The sequence below is a fragment of the Idiotropiscis lumnitzeri genome, chromosome 12, assembly GCF_059441095.1.
Source record: "Idiotropiscis lumnitzeri isolate Australia: NSW breed Sydney's pygmy pipehorse chromosome 12, RoL_Ilum_1.0, whole genome shotgun sequence".
NCBI lineage: Eukaryota > Metazoa > Chordata > Actinopteri > Syngnathiformes > Syngnathidae > Idiotropiscis > Idiotropiscis lumnitzeri.
In genome coordinates, this window is record NC_142402.1 from 2,781,828 (window position 1) to 2,800,664 (window position 18,837).

The 18,837-nt window shown below is 45.5% G+C and overlaps 1 protein-coding gene across 3 annotated transcripts in view; it reads right to left on the reverse strand.

Moving 5' to 3' along the window:
• Nucleotides 1–621: 621 nt before the first annotated feature.
• The window catches only part of LOC148325175 (tissue factor-like), a 31,594-nt gene continuing 13,378 nt past the window's right edge, over nucleotides 622–18,837 (reverse strand). For 2 of the 3 annotated variants that reach the window (XM_088311989.1, XM_088311990.1), the window contains 5 exons: nucleotides 18,617–18,706; nucleotides 5,469–5,572; nucleotides 3,706–3,884; nucleotides 2,360–2,525; nucleotides 622–2,273 (listed from right to left, as the gene is read on the reverse strand). In XM_088311989.1, the coding sequence (XP_088168115.1) occupies nucleotides 2,137–2,273; nucleotides 2,360–2,525; nucleotides 3,706–3,884; nucleotides 5,469–5,572; nucleotides 18,617–18,706 (676 nt within the window). In that variant the 3' untranslated portion in view covers nucleotides 622–2,136. The remainder of the gene's footprint in view (nucleotides 2,274–2,359; nucleotides 2,526–3,705; nucleotides 3,885–5,468; nucleotides 5,573–18,616; nucleotides 18,707–18,837) is intronic. The other variant, XM_088311991.1, reaches the window with a different exon arrangement.

Here is an 18,837-nt window from a genome sequence, read left to right on the forward strand (position 1 = left end):
GCGCTGAAAAGTGGTATTTCCTGGAGGACCATTGGCAACTGGGGAGAGGGTTGGGCCTTGGGCTGGCTGTGATTGACAGCAGTTTTGACAAAGTACGACCAAAATAATTTCTATACCGAGACGTGCTATGCAAAATAAACTAACAAAATCCTACGCTGATAAATCAATAACCTGAAAATCAATGTAAAGATGTTTGCAAACGCTTTTACTCCAACTCCAATTCACTACGGAGCCGTGTATAAGACTGAGCCGCTACTACGTCAAGATTCCGGAAGTGACCTTAGGATTCCCTGCTTGTCACATTAGAGCACAGCCAAATTCACACGCAGTGCAGTGTTTAACTTAGGTATGAGTGTGAGCGCGGATGGTTGTTTGGCTATGAGTGCCCTGCGATTGGCTGGCAACCATTTATATGACAATAAGAATTTAGAATTGTCTTACTTGACCCAAAATTAAAACATACAACATGGGTCATTTATGCACGCACATATTGTAGCTACACTGGTCCAGCAAAAAAAGGCCTCGGTTCAGACTGATGTCCAAATTTTCTTTTTCTCGTTCTCATGAGACACTGTGTAAACTACCCGAGTACAATTCAGGCCCGAATGAACAACAAACACATTGAGTGCCAATAACACGTCCAAAGCATATTGTAATTGATAAACATAAAATACAAATAAAGAAAAGTACAATTGACGTATGCACCTCCAGAACACAGTGTAAATATATCGCTCTGTTGATTTACCACATAGTCATATATATGAATGGTCTAACAATGCGCCATCAGGAGAAGTGAAACCACATCTTACGTTGCCAATTGCCAAGCACATGTATTTTGTGTACATTGATTTCCCCATGACTTTGCAACATTATTTTTTGTCCATCCATTATCTGTACAGCTTCTCCTCACAAGGGTCGTGGGTGCTGGAGCCTAACCCAGCTGCGGGAGGTAGGCGGGGGACACCTGAACTGGTTGCCAGCCAATTGCAGGGCACACAAAGACGAACAACCATCCGCGCTCACACTCATACCTAGGGGCAATTTAGAGTGTCCAATCAACCTGCCATGCATGTTTTGGGAATGTGGGAGGAAACTAAAGTACCTGGCGGAAACCCACACAGGCACGGGGAGAACATGCAAACTCCACACAGAAAGGCCGGAGCCAGAATCGAACCCACGACCTCTGCACTGTGAGGCCAACGTGCTGACCAGTCGGCTACCATGCCGCCCCATTATTTTTTGTCCCTACAGAAAAAAATCATCCATCAGCCATCGTGTATGACATACAGTTAACAATCCCTTTAACAATACATGAAGATACATACACACAATACATTAACATTCACTCCCATTGACAGATATAGAAGCCAAAAAGTACTTTCATTTTACCTGGGATGGCAGTGAAAGAGTCAATGAATGCATTACATCAGGGAGAAGCAACAATTACGACAAGCACAAATCATCGGTAAAAATACAAAGAACATTTCTTTCTCATAAGGTATGACGCTGAGTGCTACTTTAATATTTGTCTGCATCATTTTGTCAATGTCATGAACAATAAAATGAAAACTAAGTCCACCAGGAAAAAAGTAACTGCAAAATGCAAACCTAAGCTTCACAATCCACGATACCGACATAATATACTTTGCATGATCAATGCACACAGTTAAGTGGGTTCTTTGAGTGGCTCTCATTACATGATACATGGATCCCAGCCTATAACATGCACTTAGAACAGTGTTTACAAAAAGAAAAAAGACAGAAGTTGTCAGTAACAGTGGCAACGTAAGATGGCTCCCCTCTGGTTTCAGCTGCAAGGACCCTATTGATTGTTATTGTCCATTTTGTCCATTCATACATAAGTATGTTATGTTCACTGCATTCCTGTATCTTTTCCCGCTTGTCTACAACACCCACAGTACAATCTCAACGGACTCAGGTCTTGTGATCATTCACCTTCAAAATTAAAACGTCCACACATCCAGGTTTTTAAATATTACAATATTTCATTCCCATTTATTTGATCCTATTTCTATTTTGTATTCATATAAATATAATAAAAATTCACATCATGGTGTAATCCGTCGCACTGACAGTTTCACACATGCACACACATTCTCATTGACAATTGAACAATTAAACAACTGTGGATGACTGGTACATTTGGGAGGTTCTGTTTCTCCGTCTGCAGCATAGAACAGTCACTGTGATGATGACAATGAGGACTATAACCAAGATAAAAAGTCCACCAACCAAAGCTCCAAGACTGAGCTCTACAGACAAAAAATTATGCAAACAGTTAGACAGACTGATTTGGGATGCTTACACAAGCAGTTTCCAAGGAGCTCTTGTACGGTACCTTGGAAGACATTTGTGTGTCCAGGAATACACTGCTGGATGCTCCAGGCTCCATGTTGGTACAGTTTCTGTCTTGATGGGATGAAAGCTGCCACCATGAAGCAGTAACTCTCACCTGGATCCAACCCAGACACTTCTCCTCTATTGGACTTTGAAATGATGTCTCTCTATAATGACAAATTGGAATATAAAAAGAAGAAAAAATAAATGTGTGTCTAAATATACAGGAACTCCTGAATTTACAAACAAGGTCCATCCCTATGATGCCGATATAACCCGAATTTCCATGTAAACATGGAATTAACCCTTTAATACTACCTAAATCTCTAAATAAATATCCAAATACACGTTTTATACCTCATATTAATAAAATAAAATAAATTTAAATACAACATAAGATACTGTGCTTATACTGCTGAGGAGTGGGGCCATCGTGTTAATTTTAGCTTATTTCATAATCCTAAAATTGAGTTTTTAGTATATTTCTTTATTTTTAATATTTTTTTTTTTCAATTTCAGTTTTAGTTTTTAACGATCATTTTTCATAACTGTCATAACCTTGGTCCAGGGTGTATCCCACCTCATGTCTGAGTTCAGCTGAAATAGGCTCCAGCTGAACCTGTCAGGATCGCCTTACGGCGAGGAGGAGGGGGACCCAAAAGGCGAGGAGGCAGGGGAATGGATAATGTTAAGGGAATTTATTAAAGGGATTCAACAAGGAAAGACAACGGGGAAGGGAGCAAAGTAACAAAGGTAACAAAACGTGACTAACAGAAAAGAAGGGCGAGGAACGAAAGCAGGGGCAAAATGCTGAGGGGCGTAAACGGGAACGAGGATATGAATAAGCACATGGACGAGAACAAAACGCGGTCGTGATTGTCCGTAAATAGCGGCAATGACCCGACACGGAGTAGCCGGTATGGGGAGCTGAAATAGTCCGGTCATTAGGGGAGCGGATGGGGATCAGGTGTGTGACGGTTAACGGGGAACAGGTGCGTGGCTGGTGAGGACGAGTGCTGAGGGGGAACGCCCCCACTCAGCTGACAAAACAATAACACAAAAGCATGGAAAGGTAAAAATAATAACAGAACCCTGCCATGCCCGACGCGGATCATGACAGAACCGTGACACCAATGAATGTCTGGTATACAAAATGGATGGATAGATTTTATGGTAAAATTTAATTAATCCACAAAAAATAAAGCAGATTGCATTCGATTTAAGCATGAATTTACTATAATGGGTTTTGGTTTTCATTGTCCAAAGTCACCTCAGCTATAGTGGACTTGAGTGGCTATTAAATTGTGTTTCCCTTCAAAGACTTGTCTGTTTGCTATATGCTATTACCTTTCCTGTATTTCCAGACTTGTAATAGCTGATCTTGTACTGGAGGTCATTCTTGAGAATGTCTCTGATGGTGAGTTGCTTTCCATATTTATGGAAACTGGTTACAGGATCTTTGATGGTTACACTCACTTTGCCCTCTTCCACAACCTCCACAGTGAAATTTGCAGCACTGATCTCACCTGAGCAAGAGAAAAATAACAGTTATTACTGAACTTGAAGTGGAAATTATGTCTGTTGCAAATGGGCTGTGGTGCAATTAGGAGCATGGCTAGTTGGAGAAACACTGGACCTCATTCTCAATGGCACAGAAAATGTATTTATAAGTTCATTTAAACTACTATAAAAGATATGATTAACGAAGCCTGATATCAGGATTTGGGTTTCCTTGCATGAATTGTCACATCACATTTTGAAAAACAATCCTGACTTTTAGGTTGACTCTAAAAGTGTCTCTGCACTTTAAGGGTGTATGGTGACAACTTCACGTGGGTGAGGTGCAAACCTTTGGTAGATGTTGCTGTACATTGAATAGCATGTGTTTTCTTTTTTAACTTCAAATTAAGTAATTATTTGATTGAGTACTTTTTCTTTTACCAGTCATTTTTTTAAACAAGTAATTCACTTTTAAGTCAAGTTTAGGATGTGACTTCTTTTCCCATCTCTGCATGTAGCTCATTGAGTGACCACTGAAGACCGTCAGCGACAGACACACTCATACAAGTACACAAACTGCATATACTGGCGCTTGAGCTGAACCAAGTTAAGTGATTACTAGTGTCCATTTCATGGTGATTAAGACATTGGGTCAATTCATTAGAAAAATGTGCTTTGATTTTTATTGATGTCTTCTTTTTAATTTATGAATTAATTTTCGATTTATTCTGCATCTTGGGTAAAAGATGGTGTTTTTTTTTTTTTTTTTCAAATGCTGATCCACATGGTCTCTCCTACATGGAGTTAGCATGTTCTCCCCTTACTATATTCCGTTTTCTTCATCATCCCCTTGATGGATGCTGGCCATCATGTGGTTAATGAGGTGGAGCTGTCATCAGAGGAACCTGGGTCAGTTGCTCCTTGGGGCTTTAAGGGTGCTGCCACTAACACCTTTGGCCTCTTTATTCCCTCTTTCCAGGGCACCCGCTCCCAGATTAATGCTGAGAATCATCATTTTTCAAAAAGACTGCTAAAGACGTCAATTTTGCTGGTAGTGAATGAGTTAACTTTGATAGACTGTCAACCAATCCAGAGTGTACACAGGTTCTCGTAGAAGTCGGCTGCGAGAGGCTCGAGCTCTGTCATTACTTTAACAAGGACAAGTTGTATAGGTAATGCATAGATGTTTAATGTACTTAGTTACAGTCAAATATTGATTATAATGTGAGAAGCATGTGATGTAGTGCTTATTTCCACACCGTTGGTCATGATAAAGAATGTTTTATTGGTTTTATTTTTCAAAACAATATTACAGTTATTCACTCTCCTTTGTACTTGTAAGACTACTTGTTGGAAAGTTATTCACAGTTTTGTCTCAATATTTGAATTCTTTCAAATACAAAATCAAATTCAATGCAGAAAATAGTTCAAAATTAGAGCCATTGTTTTCATCTATGTAGGATACAATGGATTCTTGTAATCTCCAGCTTTTCCACCAAGCAACGTGTGGGTGTGGGTACGTGTGCGCATATGCACATGGGTTTGCGTTACTGCATGTGCACATGCATCGCGTGTGCGTTTGCGCGTGTATGTCCATGTTTACTACTTACTCTGTCCATAGGGGCTGAAGGATGGTGAATAAGTGTGAGGTAACTCTTCTACCTCATAGTCGGTGTTATAGTCAGGTTCTGTTTGGATGTCAGCAACAAATGTCCTGTCAAAGTACAGAAGCATGAATTTTTCGTTCACAGAGAGGAACTACAACATTTTGCACTGTGATTTCCACTGATGCATGGGTTACTCTGCTATTTTTTCTTGCTTTCTTTTCATGATCACAGAGTGTATTTTTTTTTATTAAAAAATTAAGAAATTATGCAAAATATTGTACAAAGAAAAAAAAAAAGCCCAAATATAATTATATCAAGCTCCTCTCCCAGTTTTCCAACATGAATGACAGAATAAAAGCTGATTGTGTGAGCTGGCCTAAGCTGCAGGCAAATTTCCCAAGATGCACCACAATTCTCTCCAAATCTCCAACTCTGATCTCTGCTCCCTTTCATGAATCTCCTGTGTGTGTGAAACAGTGCTATAAAGGTATGAGGAAGTATTGATAACTGCGTATAGACCTAATTCCTAAGAAGAACATCCTAACAATTGTTTATCTCTTTTTTTTGTTTGCTATATCGTTTCAGCTGAGGTAATGTCGTTTCGTCATAGGCCCTCCAAAATATTGTATAAAAAAATCCAAAATATCGTGCCGATTGCTATCATATTTACACAGGGTGAAGTGGACATGAGTAGAGTTGTGCATATGGATTTTGGTGAGTATTTGTCACCGTTCTCAGACACTAGGTGACAACGGAACGTGACAAAACAAGCCAGGGAAAAAACTATTTCAACGCTTGCCTCCTTCCCTTAATGATGTTGACAGGCTGAGGTGAAAGAAAAGCAGGCCAAGCCCATAAAAATGGGCTTCATCATCAAGAAGTATGAATGTAGGAAGGGCACGGTGGATGACTGGTTAGTATGATGGCCTCACAGTGCAGAGGCCATGGGATCTGGCCTTCCTGTGTGGGGTTTGCATGTTCTCCTTGTGCCTGCGTGGGTTTCCTCCAGGTACTTCAGTTTCCTCCCACATTCCAAAAACATACATGGTAAGTTGACTGCACGCTTTAAATTGCCCCTGGGTGTACCCCGCCTACTGCCGGAAGCTAGATGGGATAGGTTCCAGCACCCTCGTGAGGAGAAGCGGAACAGATGGATGGATAAATGTAGGAATAAAAAACCCATTGCAGAGTTGGCTGAATTTTAGTGCCGACATAATTTTTGCAGACACCTATTACACATTTAAATGCCAATGTTCAATCCAATCAAGTGTCCCTTTATTAAGGGTGGGAAAGGAAAAATTGTTTTAGGGTAAATAATAAAAAAAAAACGTGGCTCCTCGCCAGCTGCTGAGCCCCGTCCCGGCTCCCCGACAGCCGCGGAGCCCCGTCCCGGCTCCCCGACAGCCGCGGAGCCCTGTCCCGGCTCCCCGCCAGCCGCTGAGCCCCGTCCCGGCTCCCCGCCAGCTGCTGAGCCCCGTCCCGGCTCCCTGCCAGCTGCTGAGCCCCGTCCCGGCTCCCCGCCAGCCGCTAAGCCCCGTTCCGGTTCCCTGACAGCGGCCGAGTCCCTTTTCGGCGCCTCACCAGCGTCCCAAGTCCTCGTTCAGGCGGAGCACGTCCGGCGTCCGTCCCAAGTTCTCGTTCAGACGGAGCACCTCCCGTGTCCGTCCCAAGTCCTCGTTCAGACGGAGCAAATCCCGCGTCCGACCCAAGTTCTCGTTCAGACGGAGCACGTCCTGCGTCCGTCCCAAGTTCTCATTCAGACGGAGCCCGTCCGGCGTCCGTCCCAAGTTCTCGTTCAGACGGAGCCCGTCCGGCGTCCGTCCCAAGTTCTCGTTCAGACGGAGCAAATCCCGCGTCCGTCCCAAGTTCTCGTTCAGACGGAGCACATCCCGCGTCCGTCCCAAGTTCTCGTTCAGGCGTAGCCCGTCCGGCGACCGCCCCGAGTCCCCGTTCGAGCGGAGCACGTCCCGCGCCCGTCCCAAGTCCTTGTTCTGGCAGAGCACGTCCCGGAGCCGCCAAAGGACTTCGATCCGGCGGCGCTCGTCCTGCACCCGTCGCAAGTTCCTGCCTCGACGGCGGTTGACAATTCCTCGCCGCCCCGAGTCACGTTCGCGACGGCGTCCGATGAACTGCCGCCGTTCCCCGCCTCTGCCTCAGCGGTGGACGAGGACCAGCAGCCGCCTGCCGTCTTGGCCTCAGCGGCGCCCGACGAAGCGCCGCCGCCTCCGGATCCGGTGCCCGCGATGGACGACGGTCTGCCGCCGCGTCTCGCCTCAGCCTCGGCGACGCACGACGACCCACCTTTGCGCCCCGTTCCTGCCTCGGCGGTGGGCGACGGCCCGTCGCCACTGCCCGTCTTGGCCCCGGCAGCGCCCGACGACCCACGGCCGCTCCTCGCTCCTGCTTCGGCGGTGGACGACGGCCCGTCGCCGCTCCAGGGTCCTGCCTCGGCTGCGCCCGGCGATCCGCCGCGTCATGCCTCAGCCTCGGCGACGCACGACGACCCACCATCGCGCCCCACTCTGGCCTCGGCAGCATTCGACGACCCGTCGCCACTGCTCGCCTTGGTCCCGGCAGCGCTCGACGACCCGCCGCCGCTCCCGGTTCCGGTGCCCGCGATGGACGACGGTCCGCCGCCGCGTCTCGCCTCAGCCTCGGCGACGCACGACGACCCACCATCGCGCCCCGTTCCGGCCTCGGCGGCATCCGAGGACCAGCCGCCGCTCCACGTTCCTGTGTCGGTGGGATTCGAGGACCAGCCGCCGCTCCACGTTCCTGTGTCGGTGGGGTTCGACGACCAGCCGCCGCTCCACGTTCCTGTGTCGGCGGGGTTCGAGGACCAGCCGCCGCTCCACGTTCCTGTGTCGGTGGGGTTCGACGACCAGCCGCCGCTCCACGTTCCTGTGTCGGTGGGGTTCGACGACCAGCCGCCGCTCCACGTTCCTGTGTCGGCGGGGTTCGAGGACCAACCGCCGCTCCACGTTCCTGTGTCGGTGGGGTTCGACGACCAGTCGCCGCTCCAACGTTCCTGTCTCGGCGGGGTTCGACGACCAGCCGCCGCTCCACGTTCCTGACTCGGCGGGGTTCGACGACCAGCCGCCGCTCCACGTTCCTGTCTCGGCGGGGTTCGACGACCAGCCGACGCTCCACGTTCCTGTCTCGGCGGGGTTCGACGACCAGCCGACGCTCCACGTTCCTGTCTCGGCGGGGTTCGACGACCAGCCGACGCTCCACGTTCCTGTCTCGGCGGGGTTCGACGACCAGCCGACGCTCCACGTTCCTGTCTCGGCGGGGTTCGACGACCGGCCGACGCTCCACGATCCTGTCTCGGCCGGGCTCGACGACGGGCCGCCGCTCCACGTCCCTGTCTCGGCGGGGTTTAACGACCAGCCGACGCTCCACGTTCCTGCCTCGGCGGGGTTCGACGACCAGCTGACGCTCCACGTTCCTGTCTCGGCGGGGTTCGACGACCAGCCGATGCTCCACGTTCCTGTCTCGGCGGGTTTCGACGACCAGCCGCCGCTCCACGTTCCTGACTCGGCCGGGCTCGACGACCAGCCGCCGCTCCACGTTCCGGTCTCGGCTGCATCTGGTTCGTCACCGCTCCAAGTTCCCGCCACGACTGCGCCGGACGACCCACCGCCGCGCCAAGTTCCCGTCTCGGCCTTGTCAGCGAACTCCATGCGGCGTTCGGGCCCCCCCGGACGCCCGCCCGAAGGACCACGAAAGGACTCGCTGGTCTGGCCTCCCGGACATCCGCCAGACCGGCCTCGTATCGGGGTGGTGGTCCCACCTCCCGACCCCTTCCGCCCACCCGCGTTTTTGGACATGGGGTTCCTTTTGTTTATTTGTTTTTGGGACGTCTGGAATCCGTCCCTTGAGGGGGGGGTACTGTCATGATCCGCGTCGGGCATGACAGCCTTTTGTTATTGTTTTCGTATGCGTGCGGTTTTTGTTATTGTTTTTGTTGTTATTTTGTCCCCTCCTTCCTGCCATGTGCTTCTTCCTGTTTGTTTTGATCAGCTGAGCAGGGGCGTTTCCCCTCAGCACCTCGCCCTCACCAGCCACGCACCTGCTCCTCATTAACGATCACACACTTGCTCCCCATCTGCTCCCCTGATTACCGGATTACTTATGCCTTCCATGCCCTCAACCCCAGTGTCGGGTCATTATCCCGTTTGGCTCCCTGTTGCTGCGTCACGGACTGTCACGACCGCTCCTAGATCTCGTTCATGCTCTGGTTCTCGTTTCCGCCCTCATTCAGGCCCTTTATCCTTCTCCCAGTTAGTCGCGTCCAGTTTGCCCTTGTTGTTTTGTATCCTGCCACGCTGTTTGTCCTCGTTTGATCCCTTCAATAAATTCCCCTTAACATCATCCATTTCCCTGCCTCCTCGCCTTTTGGGTTCCTCCCCTCCTCGCCGCAAGGCGATCCTCACAGTACCTCGGTATGGATGTCACAGTTCGGTATGGATTTGTTACAGCAAAAAGCAATAAAAAGTCTCAAATGCAAAAGACTAGTTTTTTTTTATTTAGTTCAGATTGCGAGTTACAATTAAATTTTCTATTGAAGAAAAAAACCTAATTTCCTGTTATAAAAGCACAAAATAGAATAAATAACCATTAGGGGTGGTCATAAATAATTGAAAAAAAAAAAACAGGACACCCTTTCCTGTATGTATAGAATGATATCAGATAAAGTTAAGTAACTTCATTATAAAATAAGAAACATTTTCAATATTGTATATGACACTTAACGTAAATATTGGACATATGATCCATAATTCCAAATAGCCTGTTGTCAAAACGTTTCACTGAGAAACGAAACCGAAAAGCGTCACTTAAAACTGCAGTAGGCTTCAATCACTTCAGCCTCGGGCTGGTTCAAGATAAACGGCAATACAGCTCTAAATATCATCATCTGTTATGTAAATACCAAATGAATAAACTGTAAAACCAAATAAAATCTGTGCTTTTAGGATCATGTATCCCATTTGTGATTAACACAAAGCCATCATGCACCCCTTGTACTTTAGCTTCATTATATTTACAGGTTTTTCTTCCAAAATGTGAGTTTGAGTGCATTGTCTGGAGTGAGGGCAGATCTGCTGGCATTAACTATATCACCTCCCATTGAGAAAACACGCTCGCTGGGGACCGAGTTGGAGGGTACAGCCAGGAAAGAATTTGCCCCCAAAACTTTGGATTCAGAGTGTACCCCGCCTACTGGCCAAAGACAGCTGGGATAGGCTCCAGCACCCCCATGACCTTCGTGAGGAGAACCGTCTTCAATAATGGATGGATGGCTAGATTAGGATGCCTCAGCCTCTTGTAAATTCTCAGCTAGGTGTGGACTAGTGTGCTGTTCATAAACAGGACGTGTTAACAGAACTGGATTCTTAATTTCCCACTCAAAGTTGATGAAGTGGGTGGTCAAGGTGAGGTAGGTCTCTGTAACGCAGGACGTCCAACAGTCTGTTGTTATTGCAACAGTGGGTGAAGAGGGCAGCTCTTACTCCACCACGGCTCTTAAGGCAGGGAACACAGTCTGGCTAAAATGCATCCAGTTTGGAACATTGTAACGGCACTCCAACACATTTAATAAGCGTTTGAAGCCAGGCTCCTCAACTACACAGTATGGGCGGATAGATGTTGCTCAGTACATGTCGATAGCTTCAGTCATTTCTTTAGCTGTCTGCTTTCACTTCTCTCGACTGTCAGGCGGCAATGGCAGAGGTAGGCTTTTATCCTTAGGGTGGCCAGGGGGTGGCCAAGGATATTTCAGGGGGTCCACAGATTGTAACAATAAATTTGTTTCTCGACTTATCAATTGCAATTGGAGTGTCAAATGTTGAAATGTACATACTAACCACACAAGAGATGAGGTTTATGTATTTATAATTTGCAGTTCATTGACCATGCTGAAATTGTGAAACTATTTCGCAACAATTTTTCAATTATGCATTAATAATAACACAAGCTATCTCCCTCCCTCTCTCACACACACACAGTGTGCAGATTTTAAGTATGACTAGGGGTACTGTTTGACTCCCAAAATAAAAAGTAACGGTTCCTACACACTTAAGATTCCGTACCCTAAATCACAGACTTCTCAGTTTTAAAGACAGAAATCTTCTTGTGACATTTGAGTAACAAGATGTATCGTGAGAATAGATTATGCAATTCATCGTGCAAACCATTTGTTATAATTATTCCAAATTTGTATGTATCAAATATTGTATTTAGGATCTCAGTAAATTATTTCACTATTATTGTAGCTAGGTGGTGTAATGTTATATACAACAGGATGTGAATAGGGATTTCACTACTGTTTCACAGTGCGTTAGTACCCATGTTGGGGAACGTTAATAACACAGTCAGTTAACACGGAACGTTACATGTATGTATGTGCGAAGTTCAAGTGATAAAGGGACAAAGGATTGCTGTCCACGATATCATTGTCTGTCTGATCACTGATGTTACGTCAAGCGATAAACATCACACTGGTGACGAGGATTAACCTTGTAAGTACCTTCCTATGGTCGGAGGTCCGTTGGGGACGAAGACAGTAAAAAGAAAAGGGGAAGGAAAACGAAAACACTTGACGAACGGACGGTCAGTGAACTCCCGCAGCACCGCCGATATGTCATTGTCCAATACCGTCGCTCTTTCTCCGTTCGATGTTGAAAGTGATCCCAGTTCTGTCGGACCACGTTGGGCTAAATGGCTACAAAGGTATGAAAACTACACCACAGCCATGAACATTAATGGAGATGCTAGGCTAAAAGCATTGATGTTACACCTAGCGGGCGAACGTGTGCATGATATCTATGACACTCTGGCGGCCGAGACAGACAAGTAAGCTGATACTGAGCAGAAGCTCACGGGGTATTTTTCCCCCAGAAGAATGCACAATATCAAGTGTATGTATTCAGAAAATCAGCACAACAACCAGGAGAAGACTTGGACAGCTATCACACCAGGCTACGCCTGCTAGCAAAGAATTGTGAATTCACAGATGCGGATTCTGAAATAAAAGCTCAGCTAATACAGAGCTGCACGTCATCCAGGCTACGCAGGAAAGCGCTAAGAGAGCCAGACATGACACTACATGGACGTTTGGACCATGGGAGAACTCTTGAGCTGTCTGAGATGCAGGCTGCAGGCATAGAACAAGGCACGACTGCCACAGTAAATACATTGCATCGGCGATCTCAATACAAGCCCTCAGATGGAAAGAAATGCACAAAGAAAGGCAAACGAAACAATCAATGCAGAAATTGTGGAGGCAAATATCCTCATGAAGAAGACTGCCCAGCCAAAGGCAAGACATGTAGAGCCTGTGGTAAGCACAACCATTTTGCAAAACAGTGTCGTTCGACACTCAAAGGTACCACTGAAGGGAAGCATTATAAATACAACGAAAGGGACACATCTCGGCGAGTTCACCAAGTAACAAGTAACACACCTGACGAGCATAACTGACCAGAATCATCAAGCAGTGATGATGCATTTGTATTTGTAGTGAATATGGACACTACAAAGCTACCACAGACCACTGTTAAGGATGTTTCTATCAAAACAAGCCTGAACAAATGAAACAACCAGCCAAGATTGTCTTTGATCACGCGCGGAGCAGCCCCCTGCAGTCAGAGGAGAAGCTGGAGCTTCCTGCCCCCTGCATGGTTTTTATTTGCATCATAGCGAAAGCAATTTGAATATGCAATTCATACAGAATGGAAAACTTGACATTTGACTCCATCACACTCGCCCACACTCTTCCTGCCTCTTCTAACGGTTTCAGCTTACAAGACACCTTTTGGTTCACACTTCTGCTTATTCTTACCGCAAAAGGGAGCATGTTCACTTTGAACTTCATTTGACCTGTGCAGTGTATTTTCACAAGGTTTAACATATACAACTTATTTTATGGCCATGACGATATTGTTACTTTGGGAATACCAAGCCTTGTGTTGGACCTCCCTAATACATAAGTTACAGCATTGAGAGGCATCGGGCCTCAACATTATTTACAAAGGGTCAGGGATTTGAACAGGGGTCATCAACGCCCCAAGGAAGGTGTTTACAGAAAAGGGATCTGGCGTCGAGGAGTCGCATCTGCGAGGGGGCCCGTACCCGGCACCCATAGGAGGCTGTCGAAAAGTTCAGTTAAAGGCCAGCAGGATAAGAATGCATATGCAATAAGGGAGAATTGGATATTAACGAAATTTACCACACCTGTAAGCATAGTTATAGTTTGAAACTTGATAAAAAGACAAAACTTAAATTTCTTTAACAACCACCATCAAAATCAACGACCTCAATGTGCCAGTCTTAATAGACTCTGGAGCCACAGCAAACATCATGAGCAAAGCAACATATAAGAAAATGGAACGATGGCCACTCCTCAAGCCAGCCAAGACAAAAATATATCCATATTGCTCCAGAATCCCTATTCCTGTTGTGGGTGAGTTTGAAGGACAAATACAAAAGGGAAGCAAGCTATCCCGGGGCACCTTCTATGTTATTGAAGGAGATAACTTCTCCATACTCAGTTATCATACTTCCACACAGCTTGGTCTAATCAAGGTTGTGACGTCACTGCTCCCTATGCCGGCTACCAAGACTGTCGCAGATGAGCTTGTCAACACTTACCCTGAGCTGTTCGAAGGAATCGGCAAGCTGAAAAACTTTCAGGTAAAACTCCACATAAACCCAAATGTACAACCTACATGCCAACTGCACAGACGAGTGCCATTCCACATCAGGCAAAAAGTGGAAGATGAACTGCACAAACTCGAAGCAGATGACATCATTGAGACGGTGTCCAGTCCCACACCATGGGTCTCCCCCATTGTAACACCACCTAAACCAAAAGACCCTGACAAAGTTAGGATCTGCACTGATATGCGGCAAGCAAATACTGCGATTGAACGTGAACGCCATATCACGGCCACTGTCCAATGATGTCATTCATGAACTGAATGGAGCCACTGTTTTTTTCAAAACTAGACCTGACTTCAGGATATCACCAGTTAGAGCTCCACCCTGAGAGCATGTACATTACTACAGTCACTACTCACCTTGGTCTGAGGCGATACAAACGCTTGAATTTTGGCATATCTTCAGCTGCAGGTCTTCCAAAATGCTATTTGCCAGACACTCCAAGGCCTCAAGGGAGTGAAAAACATGAGTGATGACATCATTGTCTATGGAACCTCTCAACTCAAACATGATAACAACCTCAGAGCAGTCTTCCAGAGGCTCAAAGAAAGTGGTCTCACACTCAACAAAAAAAAGGTGAGTTCAACAAGTCCAGACTTGAGTTCTTCTGATTTATTTTCTCTGCTGATGGCATTTCTCCAGATCCCAAAAAGGTGAGAGCCATTCAAGAAGCAGGTGACCCACAAGATGCCAGCGAAGTCAGGAGTCTACTCGGGATGGCCAACTACTGCTCCCGCTTCATCAAAGACTTCGCTTCCATTTCTGCGCCACTGCGCTTGCTCACAAGAAAGGACGCACAGTGGACGGAGCAAGCGAGAGCGCTCACTGCCATCAAAGACGGCCTAACCAGTGACGCGACCATGTCATATTTCGATCCAAATAAAATGACGGAGTTGGTTGTTGATGCCAGTCTAGTGGGACTTGGTGCCATTCTCTCTCAACTGGTGAAGGATGAGAGATATAGCATATGCAAGCCGTGCTCTCAGTGACGTGGAAAGACGCTATTCACAGACAGAGCGAGAAGCGCTAGCTGTCGTGGGGAGCTGTGAACATTTTCATCTATACATCTACGGACATCCATTCACATTAGTGACTGATCACATAGCCCTTGAAATCATCTGGAACAACCCGAAATCCAAACCACCATTGAGAGATGGGGACTGATACTTCAGCCATACAATTTCAGAGTGGAGTACGGAAAAGGGACTGAAAACCCAGCAGACTACATCTCTCGTCATCCTTTGAACAGACACAGTGCGGTCAACACACAAGCAGCAAAAGTAGCTGAGGACTGTGTGAACTTCTTGTCACATCATGCTACACCCAAAGCAATGACTCTCACCGAGATCAGTGAAGAAACACTATAAGACCCAATCCTTCAAAAGGTCAGTGCGCACATCGTAAACAACACATGGCATAAAATTGCAAATGACGCAACATGCTGCCATTCTCAAGCAATTCAAACAAGTGAGCAACGAGCTAACAGTTTCGACCACCAACAACATTATTTTAAGAAACTCAAGAATCGTCATTCCCGAAGCCCTGCAAGACAAGGTTCTACAACTAGCACATGAAGGACACCAGGGCATCGCCAAAACAAAGACACTGCTTAGAACAAAAGTCTGGTTTCCAAATATAGACCAGAAAGCAGAAACTATAGTCAAACAGTGTTTAGCATGTCAAGCGAACACACCAGCCAATCCATCAGAGCCACTACAGACAATGGCCCGCCTTTTAATAGTGCCCAGTTTGCTCAATTCGCAACATATCCTGGATTTCATCATCGCAAGATCAAAGATTCTGACGGCCACAGTCACTGTCAATAGGTCAGATCATGAGGTCAGAGCAAAAGATCAAAAGGCTAAAACCAAGATGAAGACGTACGCCGACACACATCGTCACGCAATGCCAAGCACCATCATCCCAGGAGACGTGGTACTTCATCGTCAGCCCAAGCATAATAAACTCACCACACCCTATAATACTGCGCCATACACAGTATTGGAAGTCAAAGGCTCGATGATCACCGCGGCAAGAAATGGACACTCCATTACACGAAACTCTTCATTCTTCAAGAAGGTCACTACTGACACTCACATTATTCCACCAGAGTCAGATGATGACTACAACGAAATGACTGTTGACGAACAACCTCTGAGATATCCTTTTCGACGCAACAGACGTCCTCCACCATATCTCGATGAATATGAGTCTAAATAACTAAAAACAAAAACAAAAAAATAATTCAATGACAACTTTGCCGTATACGATTCCGAAAATACGTTCTGCATTTGTGATTGATGCTTAACAGCTACTGTTATGGATGTTATGTTTACTGTTTCAGACGTATCGACACAATGGGAATATGCAAGCTGAAAGTTTAGATTTGGTTATGTGTTGTAAAAACGCGAACAAAAAAAAGAAAAGAGTGGTGTAATGTTTGTATACAACAGGATGTGAATAGGGATTTCACTACTGTTTCACAGTGCGTTAGCACCCCCTGTTGGGGAACGTTAATAACACAGTTAACACGGAACCTGTTACATGTATGTATATGCGACATTCAAGTGATAAAGGGACAAAGGATTGCTGTCCACGATATCATTGTCTGTCTGATCACTGATGTTACGTCAAGCGATAAACCTCACAGGTGGTGCATGCAAAATAATGAATCCAAACATCTTAAAATTACCCTGATAAGCCAAATAAGATGTCCAGACATTTTTTCCCCCCATTTTCCATACTAGTATAGACCTAGAAATATAGAAAATCAAGTTCCATACTAGTGTAGGAACACTTCAAATGACTCATGAAGTGAGCATGTGACCGGTTCTATGCTCTGACCTGGGCTGTGTTCATCAGATACCCTCTCCTCCATACTCGTCCCAGGGTGGGAGCTGCAAGCACACCTGAATTCTGGCTGTCTGCTTGCCTCATCTTTTCCGGACTTGGTTCTCTTTAATAAGAGGTCAAGAATCTTCTTTCTTTTTCTTCTTCATTCGTTTTGATCCATTTCTTCTTCTAACAACAACAATGTGGCGTCACATGAACTCAGGTGTGGACTTTTTCCTTTTCTCTTAGACGTATTTGTCGTTTGGCTGAGTGCACCGAACCGTGAAGTCTCTACCAATACGGTACGGGAGGAATAAATATTGACACATTACACTTAACAGTGTTGACACTGCATTGAAACTGTGTTGGTCAGTCAACAGTGACCTCTGCTGTACATCTAAAATCATTGCACGTAAACTATTCAAATACGGTACAACTTTATTTATAGAGCGCATTTCACAACAGCAGGAGCTGTAACAAAGCGGCCGAAGAACCGTAGAACGGCGAGCGACATTCTCATGTAAAAGTTTATTCAACAGCTAATTTTTTTTGTTCAACTTGTTAACCGAGTTAAGTTGTTTACAAGCAGATTCCAAATGTGCTTCTTTGTGTAAATGCTCAAACTAGTTGGCATACAAAATATAGCAAATTTTTCTGTAATAACATTATAAGATAAGATAAGATAAGATGTCCTTTATTAGTCCCACAATGGGGAAATTTGAGGTGTTACAGCAGCAAAGATATAGATCACATAATTAAAACTATGGGATATGATTAAAAACTAACAGTAAAGGAGTTACCTTAATTTTCACATAATATTTCCAGAAGTGTGAAGATTTTCTAGTCCGATCCATGAAGAACCAAAGCAAAACTCCAACTCAGACACAGGCAATGGCAATGAAACAGGTATAGCAACTGCAAACAGTTCTCCATCCAATAAACAAGGCGTGGGCAAACTACGGCACCAGGGGCCACATGCGGCCTGTTAAACGTTTTAATACGGCCACCGAACTTGAAAAAAAATAAATGAATAAACCTTGTTGATGTTTTATTTTCTAAATACTGTGGTTTTTCAAATACATATATATTGTTGTAATGCCTTTGTTCACTTTCATTCCGATGAGGTGAGGTTACCAAAACACTCCATCCATCTGCTCCTGGTCCGGCCCCTCTGTCAAATTTTACAACCCATTGTGGCCCGCCAATCAAAAGGTTTGCCCACCACTCCAATAAACCCACAACATGTCGATACAGTTTGGTTCCTTATAAACACAATTTGGCGAGGCACATCCAAGCAACACAGTTCCTGTATTGTTCACACGATTTTTTTTCGTTTTGTTAAAGAGGTATACGCACTAATACTGGATTTCACACTTGCATACTTGGTACAGTGCCGATGCACCAATGTTGCTCGAGCCATTACCCCCTATGCACAGAAAATAGGTGTGTGTTTAGACTAGTGGGGCTGCATAGAACATATTATAGAGCACATTTGGGGGTTCACTTTCCCTTTCAAACCAACTGATTAAAATAAAGGTTGAATAATGCTCAAGTCTCCTGTTATTGCAACACAGAGTTCTTGTTTATGAGGTACATACCTGTGGAGGGGTTCAAGTTCATTGGACAGATCGCACTCTGTCTCTGCTATTTTGATGCAGTTGGGACTTGTCATCCAGTCACTGTCGTCCCTGATATTCACATATTTGTTATCAGTTTATAGTCATACACATACTGTTTATCTTTTATTTTAGCATATATGTTTACAAGTGGCTATTACAAATGGCACTGACATGATATGTCGCCAATACTCATCATTTCA